General features: G+C 41.0%; 1 protein-coding gene across 4 annotated transcripts in view; it reads right to left on the bottom strand.

Annotated features, from left to right (window-relative positions):
- Positions 1-15,746, bottom strand: part of CUNH10orf90 (chromosome unknown C10orf90 homolog) — a 103,676-nt gene that overhangs the window by 30,717 nt on the left and 57,213 nt on the right. For all 4 annotated transcript variants that reach the window (XM_032992138.2, XM_032992145.2, XM_032992158.2 and 1 more), the window contains 2 exons: positions 4,521-4,615; positions 1,199-2,282 (listed from right to left, as the gene is read on the bottom strand). In XM_032992138.2, coding sequence (XP_032848029.2) covers positions 1,199-2,282; positions 4,521-4,615 — 1,179 coding nt within the window. The remainder of the gene's footprint in view (positions 1-1,198; positions 2,283-4,520; positions 4,616-15,746) is intronic.

Raw genomic sequence — 15,746 nt, 5'->3', positions numbered from 1 at the left:
GACTCTGCAATTACTGACACTGCTGGTCTCTCTGTGGAAAATCCTGGCTCTGTGGGTAATTTTCTTAAAAGTTAAAGCAAGAGGCCTCTGAATAAAGCAGTGTCTTCTCACTGTTTGCACCTCGATAACTGCAGGAACAGTCCCACCGTCTGCAGGCACAGGAGGGTGAGTGCAGCAATAACAGCAAGGTGCAAGGGGATGGTGCAGCCCTGATTTTGTACCTTGTCCAGCCCATGAGACAGCATGCAGCTTCTCCTCTTTCTTTTTTTTTTTTTTTTTTTTTTTTTTTTCCCATTTGCACACTGGAAAGATGAAGGTACAAATGAATCTTAGGAAATAGCTTATGTTCATATACTGACCCTTAGATCAAAAAAGCTGTCTAAGAACAGAGTAATTGCAATTAAATATAGCCCAAGGTCACAGGATACATGGGGGGTAAGTTTTAACCTTAGTGCTTTTGGTAAAAACCAGACTCACTCATTGACATTCTTCCCATCCACACTCCCTTCCTGGAGAGTCAATAAACTCAGCTGTGGTTATTCAAGTGCACTGTAAAATAGCTGCTACAACCCAGTGCAGCAGAAGCTATACCACTCTGGGCATGAAGCAATCCCCACGGTACCTTTCCCTTCCCCGAGAGCAGTGTTGCGAAGAAAATTTTATGTTTGTGAAATGCTTGGAAATGTTTGAAACAAATGTGTTCAAGATTTGCAAAGCATTTACCTGGATCCATTAGTTATAAAAGCCTGGGCTTGTAAAAAAAAGCTGAAAACAAGATCATTTTTTAATTGCAAGGATCACAACATCAAGCTCAGTGTAGCTATCTCCTTAATCAAACACCTTGAAATTCAGCTCTTATACAAGGAAAGATCTAATCATTTTCAGGGGCTAAGCACTTGCATGTTGCTGGGGAAAAAAAAAAAAAATAAAATTACAGTTATAAATGTTTTAAAATAGAAATTTAATGCAGAAAACCCATCAGAGTTTTCTCTATCATCCGATGAGCAGAATGCATCGCTATCATGGCAAACATATTCATGGTAATCCTGGAACTGAAAATGTCTGGGCTGTGCTCTGACTCACCGTGCCTTTGCAGAAGCAAGGATTACTATTATCTGCTCCCATAAAATCATTGTGGTGGGTCTGTTCCAGCCTGAACCTCTGCTCCACCAGACTGAGGCTTATGGAAATTACTTACCTGCCTTGTCACTTGAATTAGGAAGCTGGAGAGGAAATGTAGTGTGATATCTGCCAGACTGCTTATCATCACCTTTCTTTGTTGTTACTATGTTATTAGGTCCTCTGGGTATATCCACAAATGCTGGAAGTTCAGAGACAAAAACATTTTTCAAAGGGTATTTACTACCCAGATAGTCTTCATTTGTTTTCTCTTTATTAATTACATTATTTTCTGTTAAGTCTGCACTCAAGTTTGATCTGAGTGGAGTCTTGTTTTCTCCTAGGAGCTTTGTTTGAAATATCTCCTCTATTGGCTTTCCATTAGCTATGCCATCTACTCCATCTACTGTTAATCTAGACAAACTGCAATTTATATTGAAGGACAATGTTGATCTATGAATTTTTTGGCATTTAATTTGAGGTTGGTCAATGCACAGATTGAGTGACTTATCTAAATAATAGATGGTATTTGGACACTGCTGAGAAACCTGAAGGTGGACACACGAGATGAATGACGGTGGTACTTTCTTTCTCCCATCACTGCTTTGAAGACCCATGCTGTTCTCCTTGTTTCCAGGGTCAAAAAGCCGCTTCTGTGGCTCTTCACCTAACTGTGAGCAAGATTCAGAAATCTTTAATGGAGAAGCATGTTGGTTTGTGTGGCCTGGTGGAGGCCAACGACAGAAGGCAGCGGGGACTTTGCTCAGGGTGGAGGACACGGCGTTGGGCTCTTGCACAGCCCCAGGTCCACGTGCTGGGTCACTGGAGCCCACAGCAACACGCCTGGCTGTAACAGTTATGGAGGCAAACCCTTTCTGCTGGTTTTGACACTGTTTTTCTGCTGCAGTGGGAGAGTCCGATGGAGATGTGATGTCATCTAGAGATTCCTGAATTTCCAATCTGCTGGGAAGTATCATAAATGCTCTGTTAATGCTGACTGAACCATGCTTAGCCAAAGATTGCTTCGTGTGGTAAGCACGGGGCTGGAGGATCGTGGGCTGCATAGGCAAAGCGGCCCAATTTTCTTTTGATTTATTCTCATCAGTCATCTGTGAAATGACTATCGGTGAAATCAATGTTGTATTTTGTGATGGCAGAGATTCCTGAAAATGAAGATTCAGATTATCAACATACTACATCACAGTATACGCAACTGTTTCTCATCTACTATTTATCACACGAGACAGCTTTGTTTGAGATTTCTTGTTAACTTTCTATTCATACTAACTTTTTTGTCACTTAAAGACACACACTCTTGAAATCGGCTCTGAATTTTTTGGGAGACTTAAATGAAAACCGTATCACTCTGGTGAAATAAAGTGTTAAAATTAAAAATGCGTATTCTATAATATTTTTTTCAGTATTTAACCTACTGTAGCAGCTGGTGGCTGCTACGTTTATTTAAAAATCAACATGTCAAAGGCAATTGACAGTTTCAGACTCTAAACTGCTCTTTCATGATAGTCTGCTGGAATTTAAAATGCATTTAAATATATTATGGTTTGTTAGCCTGAAAGTCCATGTGTGCCATCACATGCTGGAGAGGACATGTGGGCACCAGGATCATGACTGTTCTACAACCTCATCAGTTATAAGTGTGGAAAAACTTCTTCATGAACCCTCCCACAAAAGTGATATAATAGGTACTATTTTAATTAATTAATTCCTTCTTGCTTATGATTACTTGGTGGCACCTATCAGTGATGTAAGACCCCATATGTCCAAGATTGATTGACAGTAGCCCAGATTCATTTTTCCAACCGTGACAGTAAACATCTATCTTGATAGACCATCCATTATTTCACTCCATGTGACAAAGGAGGTGTTTTTGCATCAAGGCTAACCAACAAAGAGTAAACCTGAGTTTAAAATCTCCTGCTATTTTTATCCACACGGCTGGTCACAGAAGTCACATGCAATAAAGCACCTGGCCTAATCTCATTGCTGCTGTAAATTGGCTGATTAGATTGCTCTTGCTCTGTGTTCCCAGATCTCGTGATCCTAATAGAAAAAACCCCCACTGAATTGGCATGCAAAATCTGAGGATTAGCTTCATAATGAAAGTTCATCCATCTTCATTCGGGGTTTGGGTGCCATTTGCTGTACTGATCCTGCTTGTTATGAATTCATCTCAGTCATATCTGGGGTCTATCATCTGATAATCAATGCCAGCACTTGACAAGCAGTACACAAAACATAATATCCTTCTTCCTCAAGGAAGACTACGTGAGTGACAGAGTTGTTGACCTCCTGGGTGTCATGGTCATCCTTCTCGGAGCTTGGGTGCCAGAGTCAGGACACTGCACCAAAACCCATGGGGAAAACCATTCCTGCTCTCTTGTTGTCCATGCATGGAAACAACAACAAAAAAAAAGGGCTCCTTTGTGACTCTCAGGTAGGCTGATTTGGGAACCCAAATAGGTAGAGCTAGATTAAGAGTTTATTAATGAGGTGACATGGCAAGTAAATTTTATCAACTCTTTAAACCAGCTGCCTGTGGTTTTGACAATTCAATAATTTCACAGCCCCAGGGAAAGCATTTTCTACCTTCTTTGTTTCTTTCATGGTTTGTAACAACATTTGCCTCATATGTTCTGCACTGCACTTATTTCTACCTACAGGTTTAAGACCTATACATGACTTCCAAAACTCTTGACTTCCCCAAGATTCCTACAGGGCACCAAAGAATAATGTTCCTTGAAATATTTTATTTTGGATACATCTCTCATGCTCCAGTAGTTAACTTGACATTTGTTTCTTTTGTTAAGGGCTGCACAGATGGAGACATCCTGCAAGGGTCCAAAGGCATGTCAAAAATGCTCCTGATTAGCTTCAAACACATGCATCAATATTTTAAATAATTTGCTTCTCCTTTTTCTGCTTGAGTATATGCATTATTCCCTCCTCCCAATCTTTGGCAAAGAAATGGAACTTTAAGGTTTGACCAGCTGACTCTATGCTCATTGGGAGCTTTCAATCTTCGCTGCATCTTGCAAAAAAAAGTACACATGAAGTAATTGTGGTGAACTGAAAACCTCAGGCTTTATCCTGAGAACATCTGAGACAGAGTGTACTGATATTTGGGATACCACTTGATTTATTCTCCTGGAGTGTTCTTAACAACTATTTTTCCCCTACAAAACATGCAGGTTTTTTCACCCTCACCGAGTGCACACAGAATCACAGCACTTAGCCATCGTTTTATTTGGCTTTTCTGCTGCATAAGCTAAGCCTAGGTAAACAAAACCAAGTCCAAATATACTGCTCAGCATTCAGCGATTGTTTTTTAAACCTGAATGCATTCTGCTGACTGCTATCTAAACATAATTTATTTATTTTACCTTGGTAGAGCTTGATTTTCTCTCCGCAGCACTCTCCCGCCGTAGGCCTGTGCATGTCCTCTGACCGTCAATGCCCCATTGCTTTTGTGTTACTCCTGGGGAAAAAACACAGAGAGAGTGACATTATTTTCATTGTCCTGGAGGAGATGAGGTAGAAAATGTGGTTTTAAATGGAGTGCATGCAGGAGGGAAAGAGCTACTGTAAATGATCTGATTGCCCAGGGATCTGGTTATCAGAGGGATCTTATTTCTCCCTCTTCCCAGGAGAGGCACTTGAAACACCCCTGGGATCCTGTTGCAAAGATGTGTTTGCAGACAGTCTCACAATGTGTTTGGGGCTTCTCCAAAGCTTGAATATCTCTGCTTTTGATTTCCATGGCTTCAGGCATGAGTGTAGAGGAATTGGGGAAAAGGGGAAATGTGGATTTCAACAAATGTCACTTTTGTGTAGTCTGCAGAACGGGGAGCACAAATGAGCACATTGATGGGTGGATGCTATGAGTAAGATTTCTTTTGAACTTAGTCACCTTCACATGTAAAGAACTATAGTAATTTTAAAACACATCCACAAATTGTATTACATCATAACTTTCCTAGTTCAGTGATAACTATTACATCAGTACATCAGTCTCAGATTTTGTCGTTTTTTGTTTTCTGTGATCACTAGCCTGTCTGCAGCTTTTTATACAGAGCTAATTTTTATATGACACAGAGTCTGGGCTATTGTAATGATACATTACATCTGCTGTCCACAGTTTTGCCAGAAATTATGTTACTTTCAATTTTGTAATAAACATCCAAAATTGATTTTCAAAAATTCTCTATCTATCTGGACTGAAATATCTTGACATTACTGGTTATCGCTTTATAGCAACAAGTCACAGCACTGGTAAGACCTTTATTTTTTCTTTTTTTTTTTTTTTTTTTCACTTAGACAGCCTGCCAGAGAAGTTGATAATTTTTAACTAATCAGAATTTTAGTTTACATGTAACATTATATTAACAAAGGAATATAAATCAGCTCCACTTTAAAAAGTGTTCATTAAAGCATATCCACCTTAGCAGGCTTCATGGATTCATCACCTTGGGTGCAGCTGAGGAGTAGAAGAGGAAGGGTATCAGGTCTATCCCTCACCAAGAGATCTCCTTGAATCCCACCATGCAACAGCAACCACAAAACACTATCAGGATGCTTGATGAACCTTCTGCTGTAATAAAATATACTAAGGTATATTTTAATACTTTACAAGCACAGCTCCAAGATGCCAGTGCCATTATGTATATTCATAGCTGGCATGAAAAAAAAAAAAAAAAAAAAGAGTTTTGCTTTTGTCATTGAGCAACAGAAAGTCCTGAGCAACAGAGAAAACAGCTGGACTCGTTAGTCACAGTATGGAAAAAAAAGAGAATCCAGAAAATAGTCAGAGGGCCCACTACACGTTTTTTGGCAAAGGAATAATGCACAGTTGCAATCAGTGAAAATGCAAAGAACCTGATCTAGCACTGGATCACAGTAACTGCTGGCACAAAACGGAGGCGAGGTGCCCTTGGAGCTGGCTTCTCACCCTGTTGTGGCACCCTGTGAGAAGGACGTCCTGCTCCTGAAGGACAAAATCCACCTGCATCCACAAGCAGGGGGGTAGTTAGAACTGCTGGGTGAGTCTTATGGAAAGGTTATTCTCAGTGTATTGGTACTCTTGTGAATTACAGGTGAATACCTTCATGATGAAAAGCTGCTACATATGCTATCTTATTTTTTAAAACAACTAAATAGGGAATAGCTTTCAAAGAAGCATAAAGAAAAAATTATTGGATTGAGTTAAAGCAAGACCTCAAGAAATCCAAAAGTTTGATTAAAAAATACTGTACGTAATGAAAGTGACAACTTCAACTAAGTTATCTATATTTTCCCCAAATGCTTTACAGTAAGAAAACCACAGCTTTCTCAGATTGAGCTGGAAAACTACAACAGGAGAACATCAACTTCTGAATGTCAACTAGTGCACAAGGGAAACCAGAAGGCTGGCCGGAGATAAATCAGATCCAGACAGGCGTGTTTTGCCAGATGGCCTTTCATGAATTTCATGCAAATGTATTTTCAGCACAAGAGAAAGACTGAGTACTACAGGGTCAAACAAGAACAAGTTATCAAAGTCCACACTGTAGATTACATATAACATGTAAGTTATTCTTATCAAAGTAACCTCCTGTAATTAGAAATAATTGGTAAATAGGATCTTCTAATTTCCCACAGATCCCTTGGAATAGATTGGTTAATTCTTGCTTCTTTAACTTTAAAAAGTAGCTGTTTCTGGAGCAGGAGAGACAGGTAGAAGTGAGGTGGGCAGAAGAGGAGAAAATAAGTATTTTCTTTGCTAAATCATCTAGAGTGGAGTTTTGCACTGTCTTTGGTACCATATCCTGTGCAATGACATTGTCATGTTACTATGGGAATCCTATTGCTGGAAAACACTCAAACTTTTGGGAAATCATTTAATCTAGTTGCTGAGATAGACTAAATGGCATTGGTGGCAAAAGCAGTGGTATTTTTCATGATATTATTAAATCTATTCTTGGAAGCTTCACACTTGTTAATTTGTGTCAATAGAACAAGCAAAGAAACCCCCTAAACTTTTAAAAAGAGCTTGAATCTGTGTTTGAAATGAAGGCACTTCAAGAAGCACAACGGTTTAGCTGAGATGTGTCACATACAGAGTTTTCATACAAATTTTCATTGCTGCCAAAACACATTGCACTGTAACTTGTTACACAACAAAATGCAAAGCTCAGTTTGTCCCTGGTGCGAAAGCATGAAAGAAATGGCATTTCAAGTACTTTCCATCTCTGTGGGGAGTATGAGAAACTTATTTCTATCCGAGTTGAAATCCCAAGGATTTGTTTAACCTCCCCAGATCTTCCTTTCCCACCATAACCCACCCCTCCAGCTTACAAACAGGAGATGCGATGAGGAACAGAGGAGCAATTGCTGGCATATGAACTTTGTCCTATTACATCTTCACTCTTTTTATTTTTTCCCTCACAAATACTGTTTGTTGAACCAAACGATACACTCCTTGGCAAGGCATCTGGACATCCGGCTACAGACCAGGGTTTTCCTAATTACGGAGTGCAGCTGGAACCGATTCTCCCAGTCTCGAGTGCCTGGATGTCTGCCTCCGGCCAACTGGCAGCCGGCTCAGATAATGATTCAGAAAAGATGTACTTGTAAATCAGCTTGCTAAAACACAGATAGATTGCAAAGGTGAGGGTGCTGGTGAAAAACAGCGCACCGCAAATATTTGGCATGCACAGGACAGCCCAGTTTGTAGCCAGCTGAGGTTTGGTACAAAATTTGAGACACACATGAAAACAGTCTGTGGATAATGCTATTTTGCCAGTGTTTCAGGTCTTTGCTAGACACATACAGACTGCCATGCTGGGGGTGGGGGTGTGTGGGTTGTTTGATGACACCCAGAGTGACACTGGGCAGATCTAGAATGACTCTAGACCACTGACCCCAGCCTCAACTCCAGTTTTTGTCATGAAAGTTGCATATTTCATTCATTTATGCTGACAAATTTCAAATGCAAGTCCACACTTCTGATCTTTTCTGCTCTGCTCCAAGCCCTGCTTAACTCCACACTGGTCAGGCCTGCCATCCCCTCTGAGCCACCAGCGTCACCTCAAAATTAACTCCTCTGGAGGCTCCAGGAACCTCCAATGCTTCCCTCAAAACATCAGAAAACAGCATTGCAGAACAAATACACTGGTATGAAAAGGGGAAAATAACTCCACTTTACAAAAAAATTATCTTTTGCTGATCCTTAACCCACCATCTAAGAAACCTGAAAGGGGAGTCACACTTCCTCCCAGGTCCATGGCAGCCAGGGCTGCTATAGCCCCCAGGTCAACACTGTTCATTACCCAAAAATGCTCAAATTTCACACTTGGGACCTGGGAGCTACAGGACAAGGATGGCTTGGCTGCAGGGTCAGGAATCAGAGCAATCACTCAGCTAATACAATGTCTTTGACATCACTTAAAACTTTTTCTTAGGTTTTTTTCTCCGATGCATTATTCCTACTGTAAATTAGCAGATAAACAATATCGTTAAAATCAACTTGGAGGAATTAATTTATACTTTATTATGTTTAAAACATTAGCTTTCTTTAAATATTCTCGTGACTTTTTAAATTCAAATACCTGAAGAAGCCTTGAGGAAGAGTGTCATCATTAAAGATTCACCACGTTCCTCTCAGTAAGGGCTGGGAGAGATCATAATTCACTTCTTCAGATCTGAAGTGAGTCATCCAGAAAAACCATCCGGACATCACAGATACATTAAGATGAAAGCCAAGTCAGAATGAACACTAGAACCAAATTCACGTCTTCTGGTCTTCTTCATGAGTCATAAAGAAAGAATATCATAAAATTGCAGAGACTATTCTCATCTAAAATAAAACTGAACAATGAAGCTAAAGTTCACATGCCCGGTATTAAAAGTAGAGACAGATGAATGTTGAAAATCCCACCTTTTACCAAAGTCCCTGCTGACACTAAGTTGATTTATAGGGAATCTACAGGCCAATGTTGTGTTTACTTGTTAGGAGAGTGATGCATCTCCAGAAAGCCTTGGGACAGGCACAGTCTTGCCATCCTTCAAGGATGTTATCCTGTTAAGTTCAGAGAAGACCTGAGGTGTTGCATTGGTGATGGTCTGAAGGCATCATCACTGTGAAGATGGGACACGGACAGGGAGGGAAGCTAGCTCCATAGCCACATGTGAATTTTATTCTCTTACAGTCTCATAAAAATACACCTGATTTTCATCTCTGCAGGATTTAGAATCACAGAATGGTTTGGGTTGGAAGGGACCTCAAACCCCCCCAGTGCTCCCCCCTGCCCCGGGCAGGGCCCCCTTCCCCCAGCCCAGGGGGCTCCCAGCCCCGTCCAACCTGGCCTTGAACCCTTCCAGGGAGGGGGCACCCACAGCTGCTCTGGGCACCCTGGGCCAGCGCCTCACCCCCAAAACAGGGAACAATTTCTGCCTTAGAGCTCATCTAAATCTGCCCTCTGCCAGTTTAATCCTGTCACCCCTCGTCCTGTCCCCACCCCCTGACCCAGAGTCCCTCCCCCCCTCTCCTGTCCCCCCTTTAAGCCCTGGGAGGCCGCTCGAAGGGCTCCCCGGAGCCTTCTCTTCTCCAGGCTGAACCCCCCCAACTCTCTCAGCCCGGCCTCCCAGGGGAGCTGCTCCAGCCCCCCCAGCATCTCCGTGGCCTCCTCTGGCCCCGCTCGAGCATCTCCGGGTCCTTCTGTTGTTGGGGGCCCCAGAACCGGGCACAGTACTCGAGTCAGCAACCTTTGACATTCAACAACCTTCATGTAAGACTAGACAGGAGTTTTCACAATGATATCTAAGGAGCACACAATGTCATCTGACAGCTCAAACACAGCTAGAAACCACGCTGTACTTACCCATCAAGAGATGATGACAGAGGGAGAGTACATCAGTCCTGTAGAAGCATCTTTGCTGAACTTCTTATAAGAATTAGCATGCTCCTACTTACAATGGGGGTCAAACAACAATACAGATTTGAAGGAGGAGGAACCGTATGACAACTCTCTACTTGAAATCTTTCTTGTCATGAAAAAAACCAAACCAATACAAACAAGTACGTTGCCACAAAAGAAAGTACTTGAACACAGTTGCACAAAGATAACAGTATTTGAAGGCATCTTTGTTGGGAAGATTTTAAAATCCAAGTAAGCAAAACAGCCTGAAATCGTTTCAGTCTGAACAGGATTCATTATGTAAACAAAATAGAAAAATATTTTTTTAGAGATGTCAGGATGGATTTTCTTCTATTACAAGTAGCATCATGAGATTTGTTAAGTGAATTATCTTTCCCTGCTTGCACACCTTGAAGCTGTAGCTGGTTGCCTGCAGAGATGATTACAGGATCTGCCATGGAACGGACAAATGAGTTCTGGTCTGCTATCAAAAAGCCAGAAGTCATAAATCTCTCATTATCCATGCCATTAGAAGCAAGGTGCTCATCAGGGGGCTAGAAAGAGCACAGGAATTATATCTTGAAACCCATGCATGAGAGAAAAAATATTGTGTTTTCATTATGCATTGCTATTATTCTTTATCTTCACTTAATAAAGTGGGGAATCACCCCCAGCATATCCATCACACACACAGAGACAAAATTAAGTATTCTTTACTTTCTTCCTTTTCCCTTTCTCCTCTTCTTCCAAGTTTTATTTCTCTCTCTTTTTTTTTTTTTTTTAATTTTCAGTGGTGTGGAGAGGAACACATTCCTGGTTTTCTCTAGGCAGCATAAGCTTACACTAACAAATCTCAGTACCTAGAAGCAGTGACTAACTCACCAAACCTGCCAAAGCCCAGCTGTGTGGACATAACTCAGGCCAAGGACTCAAATGGGAGTATGCAGGAAGATTTAACTGACATAGGTTTGATTTCTTCAGTCTAAATAACATGGTCTGTCACTGGAGCTCCCTGCTAGAGCTCTTCTGAGATCTTTATAAAATTGAGAAAGAGGTGAATGGGGAACTCAAAACCAGGGTATTAGAGGGAAGATATCTGTAAGGCATGGAGAATTGAGGTGCATCACGAGGGATAATAGTGTTTAATAGCCAAATCATTCTCTTTCATGATTTTTCTTCAGTAGTTTCATTGCAGAAATGGAAGAGATTCCATAAATGTCACAGGTTCCAAGTCCTGTTTCAGTGAGAGGAAGAACTGGAGACAGGGAGCAATCTGTCAAGCTCTCCAACACTGATGAACCAAGCAACAGAAGTCTTGAAGCTCCACAGTTCCCCTCACCTTGGTGGGACTGGCTTCCACCCATCTCTTTGCACTGCTAAAAGCAATGCAATATTTCCCATATATTTCACTATGATTCTGGGAGACAGATACTTTTGTATAATTTGGACACATTTTCCTAAGTGGCAAAGCAGTGAGAGATTGTGCACGAGCAACAAAAACCCAAACGTTCCTTGGAGAAGAGGACTCCCCTCCAGGTAATCCTGGCAAATTCTGATTCCTGTATGAGGTGTGCTACCCTCACACCAAGATAAGGGGCAGCACAAGGGAGATGACACTTTTGGTTTCTTGCCAAAGTTCCCGTTCGATGGCCATCTTATTTTTTTGGAAAGCTGCCGATACCGAAAATTTATTTGACATTTTTTTTAAACAAGGCCTTCTGTGGGGTCTCAGCAGCTCTGGAAGCAGCATCTGCAGAGGAATCACTGGGAGGGGTTTTGTCCTGGAGGTGATATTTGGGACTGTGCGGGAAAAGGCAGCCAAAGATGGAGATGAAGGGCTGACAGGCTCTGAAAGTCTGTCACTGGCATGGCACTGCAGGCAGAAGAGGAGAAAAACCAAGAGCAAGGCAGTTGCTGGAGGCTGTTTTGTGTAAGGAATATGTAGCATTGACTTTTGGGTTAGACAAACTTGAATAAAACATTTAAATATGAACACTAGATGTGCAAGAAGTTTGTACAGAAAATGAGGAAGACAGGAAATTGAGACAAAGAAGGGAGGCGAGTCCAAGCAACATCAGCATTTACATTTTTCAGGTTCCACTTATCTCTAATTTTAAGGCATTCTGAATACTATTCCTGGTTCAAATCCTTGCGCTAAGTTTCATTAGTACCTGCTGTAACAGTGTTTGGCTTATTGACCACTGAGCACCTAATGTACTCTCAAAATACAGATGTAACTAACAGAAATATTTCATATAGAAAGAGCTACTGGAAGGGATCCTCCACCACTCTGAGTCCCCTTCACAGCATGTTATCAAGACATCCACATTTTAGTGTCCACGTCTGTTTCTGAAAGTACAAGAATGCTTGAAATAGCCAGAAAATTCTTAAATGACTGTAAGCTCGGCAAATACTATGCGTAAGCAAACAAAGGAAAAGCAGTTCTGCAGCCAAAAAGTACATTTATGAAGAGTTATTTTGGTGCTATTATGTGTATCCATGTAAGGGTCATAACATGCACAGAATGTGATGGTACAAATGGGTTTTGTAAATAAAAATACCACCCGTGTTACCTGGAACTGGTAGAAATTAGAAAACGTGCACATTTGCTAAAGTTGTTTATGTGTAATAAGAGCTAGAGGTAATTGTTGGGCCTCAGCAGTTCAGTATTTCTTACATTTATCTGCTTTTGTATGAGCATAATTTTAAAACAAGAAACTGTAGAGAGGACAAGAGAAAACCTCTGCACTGTCTGTTATGCATGTATTTTATGTGTCAATATATATCCTGCTGTGGGGATTTTTCCTCATGCTTCTGCTTAACAATGGTATTTGCTTTATTGATTTTTTTTTTTTTTCTTTTAGTGTTCTTAATACAGTGGTGATTCCAGAAAATTATGTGTGTGTGAGTACAGATGCTTTTGCAAGACATCAAAGCAGTGATTCCAACACACATCTGTGTTAGTCTAATTTTGTTTCCAAAACAAAGAGACAGGATGTTCACATGAGCCAAATTTGACACTGAATGAATTGTACAACGGAACTAAACTCAAGTGGAGCACCAGTCATGCCAGATTTAATACAGACATTTCATGTTACTTTTGTATAACAGAAGCATTCATTTTTGTGTAAAACTTGGTATATTATTTCTTCCTGGAAAGTCTTTCACATTAACTGCTATGATTACAGACATCAGAAACTGCTTGATAATAGGGGATGCAGTAGGCTAAAACGAAGAGAAGAAATCTGTGTTCACAGGATAAAAACACCATAGATAAGATTTAAATAAGTATGAAACCTAAAAAAACTTAAAAGTTAAGTTTCTAAGTCACTAGTTTGATCACAAAGTAAATAGTTATATTTTGCAGAAATTAAGGATAGTGTGCAGCTCCCACTAATCTCAATTTCCACTAAATTGCCTCGACTCTAAATCTAACGACTCTTCACACAGCCGAATTTAGCAATTATTCTACCATGTAAAACTTTTCAGTTGATGAAATATTACCTACTTTTGCCTTTTGAAGGGAAAGTGAAAACCAAATCTCTATTCATAGCATGCTTCTACCACGCAGCCATGCTTTGTTTGATATTGGAATTAGCCCGTTTGAATTCCATTGCAACAGGTTCAGAAACACAGATCACGCTAGAGATTAAAACAAAAACCGTAGTAATACAAACATAAAACAGGGCATGGTGGATTTTGGTTTTATCACCAGATTCAACAAACGATAATTGGTAATTGCGTTATTTTGTTCTTTTTTAATCACTCAGGCTTTCAGTTCAGAAACGGAGGGTGCAGAAAAGCTTGGAATTGATGATTAAATGTTAAAGCCCTCAAAATCTTAACTTTTGGCATCTCTTAAGTACTGGTTGGCAAGGAATGATATTTGGAGTTCTCAAGCTGTCTTTTGGCTGCAGATGTCACCTGAAGGAGAAGGAGCAGGGCTGGGAGCTGTCAGCACCCACCCGGCCACACCGGACGGGCAGCCCGGCCGGACCAGGCAGCCGTGGCCGCTTTTCCGAGAAGCGATAACCTGCTGCCTAGCAACAACCCAAACCTCGTGATTGTTTGTATATTCCATTTCTTGTGCAAAACTAAAAAGCTCAGACCCCAAATTACTGCATTCAGCAACATCAGAGCTGCAACAGATGGATAAGAAAACACATTTTCCTTTACTTGCTGCAAGACTTCCTTGCTCTACAGTGTTGCATTCATAAAATATACCCCCTTCCCAACACATTTTGATGCAAGACCAATATGAAAAATATTTCAATATGCCAATAGTTATTTTCAAAATAGTTGTCCGCCAGGAGCTACTGCTATGATTAAAGTCATCCACAGACCTATACCTTTTAATGATGAGGTCACTAAGACTGATTTAGGGCCAAACACAAAAGGTCACGTTCTCTTGGACATGAGTACTCTGGATAGCATGAAACAACTATGCTTACAAGAAAGCTGTCCCTGTGTTTTAGAAGTCTTGATTGTTTTCCTAAGTATTACTTATTGCATGTGAAACAAATAAAGAAAAAACAACAAAATCCTCACAACCCTTTTTCACTGTGCTCTCTGCTTGGATCAAATTTTTAGCCTGATTTCCAGAAGGAATTTGATTTATGCCCTATCTTTCTGTCTGTCCAACCAGAGGCTCTTGAGCTTGTGGGCCATTTCAAGCAACGTGACAGAAAGGTCGATAGCTGATGTCCAAGAAGCTTACTGCAAAAATCAATGGCTTTGTAGAAATGAGAGGCTGCCACAGAAGTTCAGCGGGTCTCCCGTTTGATCTGTGGACACACTTACTGGCCAGGCAGGACATCCTTAGTGTCACATTGCTCGTGGTGGGTGCTGCTCCTCATCCTGGGAGCAGAGAGGGGGCATGGGGGAGCAGATGGAAGAGGAGATGGGAAAGGAGATGAGAAGACGGAGGAGGAACACCAGGGCAATACTTGGGTACCGACTCATGGGCTTCGTCAGCACTGCTGCTCATGAAATGATCTCTTTTCTATTAACCTGTATTTTCAATTTCAGCTTTTTGTTTTCATTCTCTAAAAAAATATGGAAATCTCATGCTAAGATTATGGAAATGGAGAGGCTTAAAGAAAAGTTAAGTACTGGAGGCCAACCTAATGATAATGTAACTGCTTGACACCAGTATCGCGGTACCTTAGTCATAATCATGTACAATATCTGTCCTGTATAAAGTCACATAGTAAATCATTACTGGAGTAACCACCTTCCTACATGTGCCTGCTATGATAGACACAACACTGGATACCCAGATTTTATTACAGAGAATACCTGGAATAATGCACTGTGAAGTACTGAACAGCTTAGGTTGGTATAACGAAACGCTGAAGTGACTATCTACTGAAGGCAAAATTAAGCTGTTACGGATGATTTCCACCAGCACTTTGTTTGTCCTACAGTTGTTCTGTTCAGCAACAATCTCTGATCCAGAGCCAACACATAAACCATTAAATAATGTAGCCGCACTCTTCATCCAGCACAGCTCCCCCAGCCAAATTCGGGCCCCTCTCAATTTCAATCTTTCCACTGGGTGCTTTGGGATGGAACTGATCCCAAAGGTCTCGTCAGGTCCACCAGTTACAGGAGACAGACTTTGCTGAATGTGCTTTCAAAAAGCTCTTTGGTCATTACCAGTATTCTCTCTAACATTAACTACCATTAAATCCTCCAGCTAGAAGCTTCAGAATG

The sequence above is a fragment of the Tyto alba genome, unplaced genomic scaffold (genome assembly GCF_018691265.1).
Source record: "Tyto alba isolate M040663 unplaced genomic scaffold, T.alba_DEE_v4.0 Super-Scaffold_1, whole genome shotgun sequence".
Lineage (NCBI taxonomy): Eukaryota > Metazoa > Chordata > Aves > Strigiformes > Tytonidae > Tyto > Tyto alba.
The sequence above is the reverse complement of the archived record's forward strand: the minus strand, read 5'-3'. Positions and strand labels throughout refer to the sequence as shown.